General features: G+C 41.4%; 1 protein-coding gene across 8 annotated transcripts in view; it reads left to right on the top strand.

The window, feature by feature from the left end:
- Positions 1 to 20,826, top strand: part of Specc1 (sperm antigen with calponin homology and coiled-coil domains 1) — a 273,509-nt gene that overhangs the window by 167,331 nt on the left and 85,352 nt on the right. For all 8 annotated transcript variants that reach the window (XM_048366744.1, XM_048366746.1, XM_048366743.1 and 5 more), the window contains one exon: positions 18,648 to 20,230. In XM_048366744.1, the coding sequence (XP_048222701.1) occupies positions 18,648 to 20,230 (1,583 nt within the window). The remainder of the gene's footprint in view (positions 1 to 18,647; positions 20,231 to 20,826) is intronic.

Genomic DNA, 20,826 nt, shown 5'->3' with positions numbered 1-20,826 from the left:
CTCCTCTTCAGTCGTGCTGCTTTTTGGAGCTGGCCAGTTGGCTTGCCCTTTGATGAACTGTGTTATATTTCTTAGTGATTTGTGCATCTGGAGATCTGTGGGTGGCTTCCCTGGTTTGGGTTTGTGCTGGTTCCCGCTGGTCTGTCAGTGGGAGCCTTGTGTCCTGGTGTCCTGGCTCTGGGTTTGGGTTTGGCTGTTGAACCTTGCCGCCCAATGGGTGAGGGTGACCTTCTCGGTTGTTGCTGAGGTGGTCACCCTCACTGCACTTGGGGGTCGGGAGGTTCTGTGTCTTTCTCTGCGGGATAGTGTCCCACCGCTGTGTTGTGCTGACCCTAGCGTGCCGCTGGTGGGCGTTGGCTGGTTGCTGATTCAGCGTGACTTGGAGGCTTTTCTTTGGTTCTTTTTTCCACTCTGTATCTTGGTCAGAGGAGCTCACCTCTCAGGCAGATTGCCCTCCTGTGTGGACTGCTCCAGGGCCAGTGTTGTTGAGGGGCGGCCCACCCACTTGTGCGAAATGCGCCAAACTGCATGGGCACGGCTGCTGGAGAGCTCTGCCCTCCTGTGCGGGCGTGCCTACCAGAGCGGGCGCTGTCGCCGGGGCCCTGCCCACCTGTGTGATGTGTGTCCACTACAGCGGGCACTGCCGCTGTGGCCCTGCCCACCTGTGCGGGGTATGCCTACCAGAGCGAGCCCTGGGTTGTTGGGGTGTGCTTGCGCCCTCCCGCGAGTCCGCTGTGGGGGGGCGGTATGTGTGGGCCCCAGTGGGATCAAATGTCCGGGCGCAGGTTAGCGCCCTCAGACTGTGCCTCCACTGCAAGGGGGGCGGGGGCGCGTGATCAGGCCCAGGTGTCCCTGCTTGGCTGCTATTGCCCACCAGCGCCCGTGACTTTAGTTGAAAAAGTCCAGGAGGCCCAGGCGCCTCGGGTGGGGCTTGCAATGCCTGCAGTCCCCCGGCTCCTGTTGGGAAGGGGGCGGTGCCAGTGCCGCTGGTTCAGGCTCCTCTGCTGCCTTGGCATTGCTCCGCCCTTCCCCTGATAACTCCTGTGTCTTCCCAGAGCCTGATGGAAGCTTGCCGCCTGATTTGGGGATTCTTTGTTCCCTCAGGGTGGGGAGGGGGAGGGAGGGAGTTCTAGCTTCTTTGTAGTGTTTGGGTCTCTGATAGCTGGTCTCCCGTTGGGTGAGGGGGCAATGGGGAACTCACTGGTCCTGGATTGTGTGTGTGTCCCGCGCCGCCCGTTGGTCCTTCAGGGGTGGAGTGCTGGGGTGTGACTAAAGGTCGTGGTGGTGTCCCCGGCTCTCCCCTTCTGCACCGCTCGGTTCCCCCGCGGCTCACGTCCGATCCCGGGCTGTGCGGTTCCGAACTTCCCATCGCCGCCGTCTGTCTTGTTCTGCGCTCTCCCTGGGATCTCTGGAGTCCTGCTGTCTGGACTCTGCACTCCCAGTGTGGGTTTTCAGCAGTTGGTCTGCCGTTCGCTGGTTCCCCTTTCCCAGCCTGGCCCTGTTCGGGCCTGGTGGGGGGAGGGTACCCCGGAGATTCTCCGGCTCTGTGCAGGTTATAGGCTCTTCTTTTTTTGCTCCTTTTTGTTTCCTGCATTTCTCTACTGCTTCTGCCTGCTGGTTTTGCTGGGTTCTTGATGGGGTGTTGGGTGCTGGAGTTCCCAGCTCGCTATTCAGTTGGAGCGAGTTGGGATGCCTCCCTACTGTGGCGGCGCCATCTTCCTGGATCGGAACTTAGAAATTTCATAGAGATCTCTAGTAGGTCAAGCTACAGCTGAACCAAGGGTAAAATCATTCTGATACAGTTCAACTGTGATCTAGACTGCATGATTTTTGCTTGCATTGAATCTCATAAACCTGAAGTTGAGGTTTTCCTATGTTTCAGGAAGCAAGGCAGCACTAGGAAAGGTGGATCATTTTACTAACAAAAGCCCCAATACTCTCAGCAACTTCTCATTCTTAGTGTTTGCTGCTTGGAGACAGGAGCTTTATCTTCCTCCAGCATTGGAAGATTTCTGTTTGGGGTGCCAAGAACTTGAGTTAGGCAATGAGGATTTTACTTGGCCCACACAATGTGCAAGGAGGCTAATACTGTGCATGAATTCTGAGGCGATCTCTGGCCACTATGTTTTCAATGGAAACTTGTTTTTCTTGCCTGACTTGCACTTTTCAAACTTTTGCACATTGACCATTGCCCTTCCAGAGCTGTTTTGCATTCTGGCTTCTAGTGGTGACTAACTGCAGCCGATTGTGTGGGCTGCCTGTGGGAAGCTATCCCACTAAACCATTCTCTCTTACAACCACAGAGCTGGAACTGTGTCTCCCTCAGCCTGGAGCCCCTTTCTAAGAATTAGGGGTCTTTTGTTCATAGCCTTATTATCCCCCTTGTTCTGCAGTGCTGTTCATAGCGCACTGCTATTTTTAGTGGCTGTAACACAACATGGATATATAAGAAGAGCAGGATGTAGAATTATAGCACTTTTAAATTCTAAGTCAAATTGCTGAGCCAGTAGACTGTGAGCAAAATAAGTATTGCATTCTTCAAAAAAAAAAAAAAGATACAAACATTTATCCTTTTACAAAAATGGTCTCTAAATGTCGATGTTACGGTTTTCTTCTAACAAAAGGATGTAAAGTGGTTGACTGCAGGACCCTTTTGTGTTCTTGTTTTTTACTTTTTGATTTGTCAAGACAGGTTCCATGAACTTTACTAGGTGATTGTAGGAGTCTCTAGAAAGCACTACATTGAGTCAGCCTGAAGACTGTTTCACAGTCCAGCTGTGGAAAAATGCCTTTCTTCATTGTCAAGGTGGGGCTCCAAGGTATGATAACAACTTAGTTCCTTATGGCAGAGCACCTGCTTTCTCAATTGCCTCAAACTTTATCTCATTTGTTCTAAGTCCAAAGGATCAGTGCTGCCTATAAATCCAACCGACTGCTGACTGCCTGCTTCTACCCTGAATTCATAGAAATTCACAGGGATTTTTCTTAATTTTCACTATCATGGTAGTATAGCACAGGTCACAAAAATGAACCAGGGGCAGCTGGGTGTTGGTGGCTCGTGCCTGTAATCCTAGCTCCTCAGGAGGTTGAGATCTGAGGATAAAAGTTCAAAGCCTGCGGAGGCAGGAAAGTCTCAATTAACTACTAAAAAGCCAGAAATGGCACTGCAGCTCAAAGTGATAGAGTATTAGCCTTGAGCACAAAAGCTTAGGGACAGGGCTCCAGCCCTAAGTTCAGGTTCAGGCCCAAGGACTGGACACACATGCACACACATTGTACACACACACACACACACACACACACACACACACACACACACAAAAAAAAAAAGAACCTGTGCAGGGAGCTTGTGAAAACCAAGACCACTGCGACTCTATCCTTCCTCAGTTGTTTTTTTGTTTGTTTGTTTGTTTTTAACTTGGGGAGGGGAGCAAGGGTGCTGGCTCTTGAGACAGGATCTTACATATTCTATACTAGCCTAAAATTTGCTGTGTAGCATAGGTTGACCTCAAGATCATGATCCTCATGCCTCAGCCTCCTGGGCATTGGGATTATAGGCATGTACCACATGCCAGGCTCCTTTTTCATTTCTGGTTCCTTTTCTCAAAGGTAGCTACTTGGTAGGCTTATACTACCTTTTAAAAATATGTGTATGCTTTATTTGTTTAGATCAACTTTAAGTGCAGCAAAAAGTAGTGTGTTCCTTTGTTCTTCCTACCCTCAAATACACACAACCTCCTCATTATCAACAGTCTTCATCAATCTGGTGTTTTTGTCTTAAACCAACACTGACATTATTACCACCCAGATTCCATAGTTTACATTGTGGTTCATTCAGTGTTGGCCAAATGTATAATGAATGATGTAAATTCTCCATTGTATATCTACAGAGTATGTTCACTGCCCTAAAATTTGTCTATTCTCTGCCTAGCCATCCTTCCCTCCTTCTGGGTTGGGAGGGGGTATCTCTGTATAGTTTTCTTCTCCAAAATGTCATTCTCAAATGACTTTTACTTGTTAACATGGAGTTATAGATTCTGCCCTTTTCTTTCTTCCTTTCTCTTGATTTCTAGCCAGTAGAGTAAATAGTTCTGATTTACCATTGCTCCTTGCATGATGTAAGCTACAGGGCCAATCCTGTGTATGTATGTGCCAGTCCTGATGCTTGAACTTGGGGCCTGGGTGCTGTCTTGAGCTTTTTCACTTCAGGTTAGTGCTCTACCACTTGAACTACAGCTCTACTTCTGGCTTTTTGGTGGTTAATTGGAGATAAGAGTCTCACAGGTGTTCCTGGCTGGGCTGGCTTTGAACCTCGAGTCTCAAATCTCAGCCTCTTGTATAGTTAAGATTACAAATGTAAGCCTCTGGCTCTTGGTTGTTTTTTAGTTTAGTAACTGTGTCAGGTCCTATGCAAAACCTTGTTAGTTTGGGGATGGGAACGTGGCTTAATGATAGAGTGTTTGCCAGCATGCATGAAGTTCAATTCCTCAGTACCACATAAACAGAAAAAGCCAGAAGTGGCTCTGTGGCTCAAGTGGTAGAGTGCTAGTCTTGAGCAAAAGAAGCTCAGAGACTGTACCCAGGCTCTGAGTTCAAGTCCCAGGACTGGCAAAAAAGAAAAAAAAAAGTTTTAGTTTGATATAATCCCATTTCTCATGTCTCTCTCCTATTCAATATGCCCCTGGGACTATATTCAGAAAGTTCCTACCTATGCCACTGAGTTCTGATGTTTTTCATATTCCATCTTTCCCCCCCATATAATGTAAGTTTTTAAAAAATAATTACTTATTTATCGTCAAAGGGGTTACAGTTTCATACATTAGGCCATGGGTACATTTCTTGTACTATTTGTTACCTCCTCCCTCATTCTCCTCTCCCCTTTCCCCTCTCCCCCCATGAGTTGTTCAGTTGGTTTATACCAAATGGTTTTGCAAGTATTGCTTTGGGAGTCATTTGTCTTTTTATCCTTTGTCTCTCAATTTTTATATTCCCTTTCACTTCCCTAGTTCTAATACAAGTATATACAGTATCCAGGGTACTCAGATGAGATACAGTGATAGCACGAGTACAACCACAGGAAGGGATACAAGAAAATCATCAACAAAAGAAGTTATAGTTTCACATGTTGAAAGTAATTACAACAGTGATATAACACTCATTTCCATAACATGGAGTTCATTTCACTTAGCATCATCTTATATGTTCATAAGGGCTTAGCTATTGGGCTCTTGTGATCCTCTGCTATGACTAGCCTAAACCTGTGCTAATTATTCTCTATGAGGGAAACCATAGAGTCCATGTTTCTTTGGGTCTGGCTCACTTCACTTAGTATAATTTTTTTCAAGTCTTTCCTTTTCCTTATGACTGGGGCAATGTCATTCTTTCTGATAGAGGCATAAAATTCCATTGTGTATATGTACCACATTTTCCTGATCCAGTCATCTACTGAAGAGCATCTGGGTTGGTTCCATATTTTAGCTATGACAAATTGTGCTGTGATGAACATTGTTGTGCTGGTGGCTTTAGTGTGTTCTTGTTTGTAATCTTTTGGGTAGATGCCCAAAAGTGGGGCTGCTGGGTCATAGGGGAGCTCTATGTTTAGCCTTCTGAGGAATCTCCATACGCTTTCCAGAGTGGCTGAACAAGTTTACATTCCCACCAACAATTGTTATTGTTAGTTTTACTGATAAATGGACATTCTTACTGGGGTGACGTGGAATCTCAATTTGTTTTGATTTGCATTTCTTTTATGCCAGTGATGTAGAGCACTTTTTCATATGTCTCTTGGCCATTCTCATTTCCTCATCAGAGAAGTCTCTTTTTAAGTCTTTAGCCCACTTGGTGAGGGGGCTGTTGGTTCTTTGAGGTTTTGTTTTGGAGGAATTAAATTTTTTTAGTTCTGAATATATTTTAGATATGAGGCCTTTGTCCGTTATATGGCTGATAAAGATCTTTTCCCAATCTGTGGGCTTTCTGTTTATCTTGCAAGCTATGTCTTTTGCCCTGCAGAAGCTCTGCAGTTTGATGCAGTCCTATTTGTCCAACCTTTCTTTGATTTGTTGCATTTCTGGGCCTTTGTTAAGGAAGTTTCGTCCTGTGTCAAGGAGCCCAAGTGTTTTTCCTATTCCTTCTTGTAGTGTTTTCAGGGTATCTGATTTTATTTCGAGGTCTTTGATCCATTTGGAATTGATTTTGGTGCAGGGTGATATATAGAATCTAGTTTTAGTTTGATGCAGGTGTTGAACCAGTTTTGCCAGCACCATTTGTTAAAGACGCTATCTTTCTTCCATCCTATTTTTTTAGTTCCTTTATCAAAGATTAAGTAGGCACGGTTCTGAGGCCTCATTCTGGGTCTTCAGTTCTGTTCCATTGGTCTTCAGGCCTGTTCCTGTGCCAATACCAAGCTGTTTTTATTACTATAGCTTTGTAATACAGCTTGAAGTTTTGTATTGTAATTCCTTCAGCATGGTTCTTTCTGCTTAGGATTGTTTTTGGTATTCGTGGTCTTTTATTGTTCCATATGAATTTTTGGATTGCTTCCTCTATTTCATTAAAAAATGGTGTTGGGATATTAATGGGTATTCCATTGAATTTGTAGATAGCCTTTGGCAATATTGCCATTTTGACAATATTAATCCTCCCAACCCAGGAGCATGGGAGGTTTTTCCATTTCCTTAGTTCTGCCTTAATTTCATTTTTTATGTTTTTAAAGTTCTCATCATAGAGGTCTTTCACTTCTTTGGTTATCATATTCCATCTTGTGGTAGTTTCAAAGTTTCAGGTCTGACTTTGAGATCTTTGATCCATGTTAAGTTGATATTGGTGCAAGGTGAAAAACAGGGATCCAATTTTAGTTTTCTACATAGGACATCCAGTTTTCCCAATGCCAATTATTGAAGAGGCTGTCTTTTTTCAAACATGTTTTTTGCTCCTTTGTCAAATAGCAGATGGCTGTAAGTATGACTTTATTTCATGGTCTTCTAGTATATTCCAGGCCTATTTTTATGCCAGTACCAAGCTGTTTTTGTTGTTATAGCTCTGTAGTAAAGTTTGAGGTCTGCAATTGTGATATGTCCAGTACTGCTTTTTTTTGGTCTTAAATTTCTTCAGCTATATGAAGTCTTTTGTGATTCCATATGAATTTTTGGATTGTCTTCTCTATCTCAGTGAAGAATGACATTGGGATTTTGATGGATATTGAATTTATGAATAGTGGTATTTCACGGTTTTAATTGTCAATCCCCTAATGGCATGTGTGATCTGAGATAGTTTTTTATATGCTTATCTCATTTGGGTGAGCTATCTGTTCTCATGTTTTATTCATTTTTAATCATGCTACTTGTTCTCTCATGGTTGAGGTTTTTATTTTTTCTTGTTGTTGGTAGTCCTGAGGTTAGAACTCAGGGCCTTGCGTTTGCTAGGCAAGCGCCCTAGCCCTTCCATTTGAGTCATGCCTCCATCTCCTCATTGTTGAATTTTAAGAGTTCTTTGTATGTTTTGGATTACAGTTATTTGTTAAATATGTCATTTGCAAATATTTTTTCCCAGTCAGTGGCTTGTCTTCTCATTCCCATCAGTTGTTTGATTTTTCTTCTTTTGTTTCAGTATTGAATATTAAACTTAATTCCACAATTCTCCTTTAGCCTTTTCATGCAAGGGCTGGTACTCTACCACTTGAAGCTACATCTCCACTCCTGAATTTTTGCAAGTTAATTGGAGATAGAGTTTCATGGGCTTTTCCTATCTGGGCTAACTTCATACCTTGGTCTTTAGATCACATCCTCCTAATAAGTAGCTAGGATTATAGGTATGAGCCACCAGGCACCCAGCTTAAGCTTTTGAATATAGACATTTTGTTTACTTCTGTTGTAATTGAAGAGAATCTAACCCTTAACCTTATACCTTTCCCAGTGTCATAATATCGCTGTTTTTTTTTTTTGTTTCCTTTTTTGTTGGCACTTCTATTTTAGTAATAAATGTCATCTTTATTTTTTTTTTGGTTTGTTGTTGTTGTTCATGTGGCTTGAATTTGGGCCTGAGCTGAGATCCTTTGCCCAAGGCTAGTGCTCTACCACTTTGAGCCACAGCACCACTCCTGGTTTTCTGGTGGTTAATTGGAGATGAGTCTCACAGACTTTCTGCCCAAGCTGGCTTTGAACCTCAATCCTCAGATCTCAGTTTCCTAAGGAGCTACCATTACAGGTGTGTGTCACCAGTGCCTGGCTTGTATTTCTGGCTTTGATAAGTATATGTAATATTTTTAGCTCCTCATTTGTAAGGTAAGGGTGGATATTATTGTTACTCTCTGCCACTTCTCTCCACCTTGTTTTCTCTCAGTTTTTCTTCTCTGCTTTTTCTTTTTTTTTTTTTTACCTTCAAGGATGATAATATTCAGTTGTTCTGGAAAATATTCATGCATGCTCTGTAGTACCAATGTCACTGTGACTACATATACATTCTGACCTGTAGAGTGAAATCATGCATTACATTTTTTGTTAGCTGTCTTATGCAATTCCTTGAATTCATGAAGTTTCTTGGGTTTTTGCTTTTTATCATATCCTACTTTTTTCATACTTTCTACCCAGTCATACATTCTGCCAAAGAAACTTCCCTTTTGTGGCATTGTATCCTCCAATCTAGGCAAGTTTTCCACACTTCTTCCTGTGCTGGTACTGCTACTTCTTGGGTCTCTTGTCTTTTTCTTCATTGATTTACTCCCTTGTTTTCTGGAGCATACCCTCAAACAACTTAGTTAGAAGAGGTACTGACAGTTTAATTTTCTCTGCTTTTCACACTTCACAAGTATTTTTTAACTTCTGTGATTGATATATAGTTCAGTTGGGTATATAGTTCTATGTTGAAAATCATTTTTCCCTCTAAACTTCGAAGGCATTTTATTTGTTGCCTCCTGGAATTTAGTGTTACTAATGAATGATGACAGCCAATCTCATTTTCAGTTTGTACTTCTTCATCAAACTGTTAGGCATTTTTGGTCTTCTGAAGCTTAATAAACACAAATCTCTGTATGAACTTTTTTCCATTCATTTTGCTTGACTTGACTTCTTGAAACTTGTGTTCTTCAACTATGGACAGATTTTTCTCTTTTTCCTTTTGGGGGTACTGGGGATTGAAGTAGGGGGTCTTTTGCTTATGAAGTAGGGTTCCATCATTTGATCCATGTCTAAAGCCCTCTTATACTTTTTGGTGGTACTCAGGGTCTGTGTTCTTGATGGGCTTTTTCACTTATAGCTGGCACTCTACCACTTGAGTCATGCCTCTAGATCTGGCTTTTTGCTGGTTAATGGTAGATAAGAGTCTCAGGAATTTGTCTGTCTAGACTGGCTCCAAATGGGGATTCTCAGATTTCAGCCTTCTGAGAAGCTAGAATGATAGGTATGAGCCACTGGCACCTGGCCCTCCAGTCCCTTGTTACGATGGTTGTTTTTGAGGTAGGATCTTGCTTTACTTTTGGCTCTTCTTCTAGTAGATACACTTCCTATTGTTCTGTTAAAGAGTCCATGAGTTTCTGCCCAAATGTCACTTTTTTTTTTTTTTTTTTTTTGCCAGTCCTGGGGCTTGGACTCAGGGCCTGAGCACTGTCCCTGGCTTCTTTTTGCTCAAGGCTAGCACTGTCACTTGAGCCACAGTGCCGCTTCTGGCCATTTTCTGTATATGCGGTGCTGGGGAATTGAACCCAGGGCTTCATGTATGGGAGGCAAGCACTCTTGCCACTAAGCCATATTCCCAGCCCAAATGTCACATCTTTGATTGTTATTGTTCCCATAATTTAATTTTTTTCCAAATTTTTATTATCAAACTGTTGTACAGAGAGGTTACAGTGTCATACGTTGGGCATTGGATACATTACTTGTACTGTTTGTTACCTCGTCCCTCATACCCCCCCTTCCTCCTCCCCCTTTCCCTTTCCCCCCATGCGGTGTTCAGTTCACTTACACCAAACAGTTTTGCAAGTATTGCTTTTGTAGTTGTTTTTCTTTTTTTTTTTTTAACCCTGTGTCTCTCAATTTTGGTATTCCCTTTCAATTTCCTAGTTCTAATACCAGTATACATGGTTTCCAATATACTCAGATAAGATTACAGAGATAGTGTAGGTACAACCACAGGACTGTAATTTAATTTTTGTAATCAACACCTCTTCCAGTTTAGAGTGTTTTCTGGAGTTTTACTTGTTTTCCTTCTTGAGGAGACATGCTCTTCCAGTGTTAAGTCTCTGACCTAAATTCTTAAACTCTAAGAAAAGTTTCCAGTGTTAACTCATTTTTGGACACTTTTGAAGAGCCCTTCCCTCATTATGTAGTACACTTTTAACTTTGAGATCTCAACAACATGGAGACAGAGCAGATTTTCTGTGAGATTTCCAAGTAGTAAGCACCAAAACTTGCCTGTCTTTCTGGTTATATACACTGGTCTCAGTGCTTAGACAGCTCCCCTCTGCTCCTTCAGTCTCTTTTATTTATTTATTTTTGAGTGACCCATTTCTGACTGGTACATTCTATTTTGTAGTGTTGCAAATCTTTAGAGATAAATAACTGGCACCTTCATTTTTATATACAACACCTTTTTAAAATCTGGTATCTAGAAATGTTCATGATTCTTTAATACATGGCACAGCCCATAGTCTCGTGTCCTGTCTTTACTCCTTTGCTATTACCAGGTGGAACAGCTCTTCAAGGCTGGCAGTTCTTGTTCTTGGAACTAACTACCTTTACTTCCTGTTCTCTTTCCTTTTCCTCTACTACATGTAGCTGAGAGTACACATCTTTTTTAGATGTAAGAGGGGTTTTGCCTTCCCTCTGGTATGGTTCCAATTTTAATTCAGCTCTTCTTGGAAGAGGTATCTTTTTCCTAATGCTCTTACCAAGCAATCAACTGCATCTGTCTTTAATTTTCGCTACCATTATGACTTGACATGGAGAGGACACTCTCTATGGCTTGTTTAAATAGGGAAGAAATAACTCAACTTCAGACCAAGACAAGGAATATGCTGACTGCTTAAGCCATTATCAGTCTGATGTAAATAGACCAGGGACTGATGCCATGTACGATAGAGGAACCTGAATTGGGTCTATCAGCCTCCCCCTCAACAGCTACAACTCCTCTGACAAACAACTTCCAGACTTTTGTTTACAAAAAAGAAAACTGGGGAAAACTAAGCATGTTTAAATGCAGTTGTGAAATATACAGTGAAAAAGGAATTTCACATGTCACAAACTGTTGGGGATGTTCCAAATACTGTCTTGTAGTGAACAGGTTGTGTGGAGAACCAAGGGAAGTAAAGATGAATATAGATACATTGACTAGAACAAGATTACACAGTGCACCTTCTTGGAAGCCATCAGAAGTCTGATGTTGATACAGCCTAGGGGAAAAACCACAAATTATGAAGAGGCATGGATAAGGTATTAAAATGATCTTATTAAAGTGTTTTCCAAGGGTGAGAGAGGCTGGATTCAGGAAGACCTGGGAGAAAGTGGGTTCACAAATTTACACAGAATATCCTGAGGACCTGGAATAGATTCAGACCAAAACAAAAGAATAATGAACAATACAGGAACCTTTCCAAAAATGATAATGAGGTTTACTGGCCAACTTGTTCGCAAAAGGAAAGAGAAAGGAGGTTTCAGTGTGATTTGAAGGTTCCTAGAATGATAGGACCAGAATGATGGGCACCATTGTTTGGCAAGAAGAAAAGGAACAAAGAAAAGAATAAAGTCCAGAAACTTAGTGGCCACTGAAGAGCTGAGAAGGTTGAAGACAATGTGGAAATTAGACTTGGCAATAAAGAAATTATTGGAACTCTTCGAGAAAAGAAAGAGTTCTAGTTAATGAAATCCAAATAGGTAAAGTTCTTGAAAACTAAATGAGTGAATTCTTTTTCTGTTGAGAAAGCAAAACAGCAACTTCGTGGGTGTGAAGATGATGAACTTTCATTTACATCCCCCTCCTGTCTTTCATACAGATCAGTTACTCAATGAAATTATCATTGGCTAGTTCAAAGAAAAATTATTAACATTTCAGAATGTCATAATTTCCCTCATCTGATCACTTTAGAGAGACATACCAAGAACAAACATAGTGGAATATTCTTTGATACAGATGAGGGTTCAATAAATAAAGAATTAAGGGGCTGGGGATATAGCCTAGTGGCAAGAGTGCCTGCCTCGGATACACGAGGCCCTAGGTTCGATTCCCCAGCACCACATATACAGAAAACGGCCAGAAGTGGCGCTGTGGCTCAAGTGGCAGAGAGCTAGCCTTGAGCAGGAAGAAGCCAGGGACAGTGCTCAGGCCCTGAGTCCAAGGCCCAGGACTGGCCAAAAAAAAAAAAAGAATTAAAATATTTTATTTCCAGCTCATGAGAATCACCACTTGAAACAGGACTTATTTACCTGGTACATAATTTAAATGATCTTGACATGATTCCCTCCATTCTCATCACTCCTTTGCCTGCCTGCTTCTGTTTTACAGTACTGGAGATCAAACCCAGAACTTTTACATGTGCTATAACTGAGCTACCTCCCCAACCCTGCAATTGCTATTTTAGAAGTACTTTTTTTTTGTATGTGCAGGTACTGGAGTTTGAACTCAGGGCCTAGGTGCTGGGTTGGGCTTTTTGTTTTGTTTTGTTTTGCTTTTCTATTGTCAAAGTAATGTACAGAGAGGTTACAGTTACATATGTAAGGCAGTGAGTACATTTCTTATCAATCTTTTTACTTTACTTCGTCCTTTGTTTTTCTCCCACTTTTCCTCCTCTGTGGTTCTAGGTACTGGGGTTGGGTTTTTTTTTTTTTTGTTTGTTTGTTTTATTTTGGCATTTTTGCTCAAGGCTGGGGCTCTACCACTTGAACCACAGCTCTACTTCTGGGATTTTGGTTGTTTTTATTTTGTATTTTTTTATTTTTATTGTCAAACTGATATACAGAGCGGTTACAGTTTCATAATTAGGCATTGGATACATTCTTGTACTGTTTGTTACCTCCTCCCTCGTTCCCCCCTCCCCCTCCCCCTTTCCCTTTCCCCCCATGAGTTGTTCAGTAGTAGATTTACACTAAACAGTTTTGCAAGTATTGCTTTTGTAATCGTTTGTCTTTTTTACCCTGTGTCTCTCGATTTTGGTATTCCCTTTCAGTTTCCTAGTTCTAATACCTGTGGGATTTTGTTTCTGGCTGGTTAATTGGAAGAGTCTTCTAGACTTTCCTGCTCTGGTTGGTTTCAAGCTGTGATTTTCAGATCTTAGCCTTCTGAGTAGCTAGGATTATAGATATGTGCTACCAGTGTCCAGCTTAAATACAATTTTTAATCTTCAAAGAATATGTATTTTTCCATTTTCTTCTCTGTCTGCATATTGCTATGGTAGGGATTTTCTTGTTTTGAGTTTAAGTTTTGTTTTTTTTTCCTTTTCATTTTTGTTGAGACATGGTCTTCTATGTAGCTCCAGCTGTCCTCAAACTCTTGATCCTCCTGCCTCAGTCTCATGAGAGCTGTGATTATAGGTGAGAGCAACCAAGCTCAGCTTATTTTTAATTTTGTAGACACTTGTTTTTCTTGTGATACTAGGATTTTCAACTCGAGGCCTTCTTCTGCTAGGCAAGTGCTCTATCACTTGAGCTATAAATACCTACCACTTAGCTTTTTTGCTTTAGTTATTTTTCACATGTAGTCTTATGTTTATGCCTGAACCCGACTGGATCATGGTCTTGCTATTTATGTTTCTGCATAGCTAGAATGACAGGCATGTATCACATGCAGCTTTTTGTTAATTAAAACAGGGTCTTGTAGCTGAGGATATGGCCTAGTGGCAAGAGTGCTTGCCTTGTATACATGAGGCCCTGGGTTCCATTCCCCACCACCACATATACAGAAAATGGCCAGAAGTGGCGCTGTGGCTCAAGTGGCAGAGTGCTAGCCTTGAGCAAAAAGAAGCCAGGGACAGTGCTCAGGCCCTGAGTCCAAGCCCTAGAACTGGCAAAAAAAAACAAAAAAAAAACAAAAAAAACAGGGTCTTGTGTACTTTTTGCCCAGGTTGCCTGAGATTGCCATCCTCCTTATCATGAGGATCCTAACAGCTACAGTTACAGGTGTAAACCCACGGTGCCCACAACAAGTTTATTTTTAATTGTCCAATTAAAATTCTACACGTTTATCATGCCTAATATAATGGTTGGAAAGTGTTTGCATTTTGGAATGCTACACTGAGCTTTTTAACACACACACACACGTTGCCTCACTTTTTTTGTGTGTGGTACGAATGCTTAAAGTCTACTTTTAGTAATTAAAACAATTTTTTTGTGTGTGCTAGTCCTGTGGCTTGAACTTAGGGCCTGGGTCCCTGAGCTTCTTTTGCCCAAGATTATAGCTCCACCACTTGAGTCAGAGGTCCACTTCTGGCTTTTGAGAGGTAGTTTATTGGAGATAAGAGTCTCATGGACTTTCCTTCCCAGGCTGGCCTCAAACCTTGATCCTCAGATTAGAGCCTCAAAACTAGCTAGGATTACAAGCATGAGCCACAAGCACCTAGATACTCTTAATAATTTTAAAGAACTTAATACATTTCTGTTAACAGCAGACTTCATAATGAATAATAAATCTCTTGATATTATTCCTCATATCTTACTGAAGTTTTTTATCTTTTTACCCACATTTCTTTCACCTTCTCCCAGACTCAGCCCCTCATAACTACATTTTACTTTCTGCTTCCATGAGTTAAATTTTATTAGATTCCATATACAAGTCACCACATGTAGCGTTTGTCTGGCCTATTTCATTTAATAATGTCCTCCAGGTTTATCCATATTGTTACCAGTGACAGAATTTTATCCTTTTAAAGTGTGTGTGTGTACACACGTGAATATGCACATGTACACCATGTATGAACACATATATGTATGTATACACACATATATGCTTTAATAGATATGGTGATTCCCTCTGTTGGCTGTTTGACTAGTGCTGTTACAATGAAATGTGAGCAGAGGTGTTTCTTGAACATACTGACTTCATTTCCTTTGTGTTGCATGCCCTAAGTGGTATTGCTGTGTTCACACAGTAATTTTATTTCTTATTTTTCAAGGAACCTCCTTATTCTTCTCCATTGCAATTTACATTCCCATCAAAAGTATACACATCCTTGTACTTACCTTTTATTGTTTTTACGATTGCTATTCTGACAGGTGTGAAGTAAGATTTCATTGTGGTTTTGATTTGTATGTCCTTTATTAGTAGTATATTTTATGTCTTTAGGCACTTCCTATTTTAAAATTTATTGCATAATTGTAACAATAAAAAAACAGTAAAATTACTACCATCCAGCATTAATGATTAACTATTCTCAATACTATGTTTCTTTTTCAATTATATGTTCCTTTCTAGTTTCTGAGGGCTGTGGGGAAGGAGGGAGGGGGAGAGGGAGAGAGAGAAAGAGAGAGATTAAGAGAGCGGTTAAGATTGAGAGAGAGGTGATGTAGTTGATATGCTTTTCTATTTGAGTTCTCCCATCCCAAACTAATAAATGACTGGAGAGATGGAGAGAAGTGGTACATGTAAAGGAAGAAGGAAGACAGAGAATCCTTAACTCAGTGAAAGACCCACAAGTTTTCCTGTTGGACCATAGTAATGATGAAACTTCTGTTATCTCCTAAGTTTTATTGTGGCCCTTGCCAGGATGACTTCATTCTAAAGAGTTGGCATTAAGAAAGTGTTTTATTGTTTAGTGGTCTTCATCTTCATTTTGTAAGAATAATTACATCCTTTCTTCATTGAGTAATTTAACATGATGCAATTGAAGCATCTAGATGCCTAATTGTTAACATCTATTATAATATTCATTGTCTCCAGAGCTTAATTCGAAAAAGTAAATGTAATAACCACAGTTCCTACATGCTAATAACAACAGCTTAGCCCTTGTTATTCAAACTTTCCAAAGGACTCTGGTAGTTGTGTAGCAGGGGGTGCCTTTGCTGTTCCTCATAGCCCAGAGTCAGGTATTTGCACTAGTAGCTGCTCTTGGCTCCCAACAGACTTTACGGTGGGTTTGGTGCAGCTAAGCCAGGCTAGGTTCTGAATCTGTCTTAGTGTTACCTACTGGTGAATCTAAGCCAGAAAAAGATACTAAATCCTTTACTTCCTGGCTAGTACAATGAATCATGTTGCCAGAAATATAGGACATCTAAGTTGACTTCATCCTTGCCTTTGGCAAAAGAAGAATTCAAACAAGATGTGAACATAATAAAGGTGATAGGAAAGTTTATTAGAAAAGAAATGTGGCAGAGAAAAGAGTGCATGGCATAGACATGCCACAGGAAGACAACGGTCCACCTCAGCCAATTTGTTGCAGAAATTGACTGTGGGTTAAATAGTGAAGATTTGAATCCTTGAAGAAGGCTTTCTGATTTGTGGGTCTCCTGTTTCCTGTAAGTCCTTGACGCCAAAGAGTTAGAGCCCCACCAGGTGTCAGTAGCTCCCGTATATAATCCTAGCTTTTCAGGAGGCTGTAATCTGAGGTTTGTGATTCACTGCCAGCCTGGGCAGGAAAGTCCATGAGGCTCATATCTCCAGTTAACCACCAGAAAACTGGAAGTAGCTGTGTGGCTCAAAGTGATAGAGCACTAGTCTTGAGTGAAAAAGCTCAGGGACAGTGCCCAGGCCCTGAATTCAAGCCCCACAACTGACAAGAGAGAGACAGAGAGACAGATAGACAGAGAGAGACAGAGACAGAGCGACAGAGAGGGACAGAGAGAGACAGAGACAGAGAGACAGAGAAAGAAAAAAGAGATTTAGAGCCCCATCTTTTATTATTATTATTATTATTTTGTCCTTCCTACTTCATCATTCTTTTTTTTTTTTTTCTTCTGCTGTTCCTGGGGCCTGAACTCATCTGGCCTTTTCTGAGTAGTTGATTGGAGATAAGAATCTCACAGACTTTCCTGCCCTGGCTAGCTTGGAATCAGCCTCTTTAGCCTCCTTAGTAGCTATGATTACAGACTACAGACAGTAACCACTGGCTCCTGGCTTCTCTTTTTTTGTAGCCCTCTGCCCCCATTTTGTTGTCAGGCAGGTTTTGGTTAAGCTTAACCTGTCATCTGCCAGTTGTATAGGCCACAGTTCCCTGGTTGCCTGCTTTTCTACTAACTTCTCTGTCATTATCACCAGGCTACTTCAGTCTCAGGGTCCATCCTTCCACACTGCTTTTCTATACTGTAGAGAGCTACCACTAGGTAACTACTTCTGGAATCCTTTGTTATTAGAGATCCCACCACCCCATATTACAAACAATCAGCCTTGACTCTTCCAGAGGTCTTTGTGTATGTGAAATAGGTCCAGAGTTTTCATTTTCCTATAATCTCTGGGGTGGGATTCAGTGTTGGAGCATAAAGAAGACTAATGTTGGGTTTTTTTTTTCCTCCTTACACCTTACATTTCTTGTTATAAATATTCTAAATTCTGTATCATTTCCTTGTCATGTAAATCTCTTTAACCTTTACAACTGATGCATAGTTATCTGTACTCATTCTTATTTCTCAGAATGCAAATGAACACATCATTTCCACTGATATTAAAAGTGATACATCATTGGATCTAATCTGTTTCTCTTTTGATGATTCTTATCTTCTGATTTCTTCTTGTTGTGATGCTTGGGATCAAACCCAGGGCATTGCAAACAAACACTAGGCAGGCACTCTTCCACTAAGCTACATCCTCAGCCTTTCTTTTGATTTCATCTTGTGGTTGTTGTTAGTACTGGGATTTGAACTCAGAGCCTCATGCCTGCTAGACAAGCATTGCATGGCTTGAACAACTCTATCCCTACCCCACCCCTCACTTTTTTTTTTTTTTTGCTCGTTTTGTTTTGCGGTATTATGCTTTTGGGAGAGCCAGCCTCAGACTTCAGTCTTTCTACTTCCACCTACTGAGTAGATAGATTATTGGTGTGTGGCACCATACCTTCTTCTGATTTCTCAAAGTTATATTCCTAGTCAAAACATATTAACAATGTTTTCTACAAGTTTTTATTGAGAAATGCATGATAAACTTATATTTTGTCGAAAGGCTATTGTTTAGTTGCCAACATTATCAGAGCAGATGTATTAAATTGTAAGTTACAGAAAACCCAATTCAGGGTGACTTATAGAAAGCATATGTATTGGCAACAGGCCATCCTCTAAATGGATTTGATTTCACAGCTCAGTGAGGTCATGAAGAATTTGGTTTTCTTCTTCCTATTCTTCTGTCTTCAGTCTTACCTTCCTTTTATAAGGGTGAGGTGGCTGCTCTTGTATTACTTTATTGATTGATTGACTGTGGTACTGACATTTAAACTCAGGGCCCAAGTGAAGCATTCTACCATATTCTTACCTCCAGCCAGTGTCCATTCATCTTGATTGAGGTGTGTGCCTCTGCCTTGAACCAGCAGCTGTAGCTGGGATTTGTTCCTGGTAGCTCAGACTAGGAGAGTCAGCTCTTCCTCACCTGCAGTGCTGTGGGAGGAGGTACAAAAACCCATGGGAAGGAAATGTATGAAGGGTGACGGCCACTATCCTTTATGCCATGTGTTTGGAAGTCATTTGTTTTTCATTATATAAGTGCTTGATTTTTTTTTTCTTCATTTTTTTTTCTTTTTCTGTCTTCAGGGGCTGTTTCAACAACCAAACGGACAGGCATTCCAGCTCCACGGGACCTCTCAGTAGCTAGCTCAAGAGAGAGATCTGTGCCACGTGGTTCCTCCAACCCTAAAAAATCAGGGTCCAGCCCAACTTCCTCCTGCACACCTACTCCTACCAAGCACCTGAGGACCACTTCTGCAAAACCCAAGCAAGACCATGAAGGTGGAGAGAAGGCTGTGCTTGAGTCCCAGGTTCGGGAACTTCTGGCAGAAGCCAAAGCCAAAGACAGTGAAATCAACAGACTTCGAAGTGAACTAAAGAAATGCAAAGAGAGAAGAGCTGTGAGCTCTGAGGGGGCCGATGCTTCAGACCCAAGTGCCGATGGAACTATCGCTCTACCAGGTGACACAGAACCTTTGGTAAGAGCCCTTGAGGAGAAGAACAAGACCTTTCAAAAAGAGCTTGCCAACCTAGAGGAAGAAAACCGGGCCTTGAAGGAGAAACTGACTTACCTTGAGCAGTCGCCGAATTCCGAAGGGGCATTAAGTCACATTGGTGACAGCAGCTGCCCGACATCCATAACTCAAGAGTCGAGCTTTGGAAGCCCAACTGGAAATGATCTGTCATGTGAAACTGATGAGTACAAAAGAAACACACATGGGAATGCATTAAGGACATCAGGTTCTTCAAGCAGTGATGTTACCAAAGCTTCTTTGTCGCCAGATGCCTCTGATTTTGAGCACATCACTGCAGATACCCCATCTCGGCCCCTATCTTCCACTAGCAACCCTTTTAAGAGCTCCAAGTGTTCCCCCATTGGGAGCTCCCCAAACAATGCAAGTGAGCTGTCCCTGGCTTCTCTTACAGAGAAGATACAAAAGATGGAAGAGAATCAGCACAGCACTGCAGAAGAGCTGCAGGCTACTCTGCAGGAATTATCAGACCAGCAGCAAATGGTCCAGGAGCTGACAGCTGAGAATGAGAAGCTGGTAGATGAGAAAACAATTTTGGAGACATCCTTCCACCAGCATCGAGAGAGGGCAGAGCAGCTAAGTCAAGAAAATGAGAAACTCATCAGTCTTTTACAAGAGCGAGTAAAGAATGAAGAGCCCAACACCCAGGGAGGAAAAATCCTTGAACTAGAGCAGAAGTGCACAGATATTCTTGAGAATAGTCGCTTTGAAAGAGAGAAGCTGCTCAACATTCAGCAGCAGCTTACCTGTAGCTTACGGAAGGTTGAAGAGGAGAACCAAGGAGCTTTAGATAGGATTAAGCACTTGAAGGAAGAAAATGACAAACTAAATGGGTTTCTGGAACGAGAAAGGTGTAACAATACTGTGATGGCCAAAACTTTGGAAGAATGTCGAGTTACCTTGGAAGGCTTGAAGATGGAGAATGGGTCCTTGAAAGCTCATTTGGAGAGTGATAAGCGAAAGCATACAGAAGCCAGTAGTACCCTGGGCCAGATTACAGAAAACTGCGAAGTTCAGGAAATGTTGAAAGCAGCAAGAGCTGAGAAAGATCAACTAGAACTGTCTTGTACTGAGCTCAGACAAGAATTGCTAAAGGCAAATGGTGAAATTAAACACGTCTCAAGCCTGCTAGCCAAGGTAAGAAGAGAGATGTCTTTATAGGCATCTGTTCATCCCTGTTAGCATTTCTTGCCCTGACCTTTAGTTACAGAACAAAGATAATCATTTGTCCAGTCACTTTTACCCACAAATCTTGCATTCTAGCTCAAAGATCTACTGGATTTCAGAGAAGTGTTGGGAATTCAAAAGTGAGATAACCCACATTTCTGAATACCGGCATCAAAATAGAGTGGGAATGTAGTAAGTAATAATCAGTGATGTAGTGATAAAGAATATCCTATTCTGGAGAGTGGCTAGGGCTAGTTCATTTGTCTAGCATGCATCAGCCCTGGGCTTGATTCCCAACACCACAAAACAGTAAGATAAAATGAAATTTAGAACTGTCTTGTCTGTACATGTTACTAATTCTTTTTGTTGCCAATAGTATTTTTGAGCCTATTCTCATCATCAAATACTCTTTTAAACATTGTTTTAAAGCCAGTTAACTATTTTATATTCACTTGTTCTCTGTTGTTGAACATGTGTACATTATTGGTTGTTTATGCTCTTTTTAGTCTTTCAATACTATAAATACATTTTTTATATCTCTCTGATTATTTCTTTAGGAAAAATTC

This window comes from Perognathus longimembris, chromosome 17 (assembly GCF_023159225.1).
Source record: "Perognathus longimembris pacificus isolate PPM17 chromosome 17, ASM2315922v1, whole genome shotgun sequence".
Taxonomy (NCBI): Eukaryota; Metazoa; Chordata; class Mammalia; order Rodentia; family Heteromyidae; genus Perognathus; species Perognathus longimembris.
This window is presented reverse-complemented; position numbering and strand designations above follow the sequence as displayed.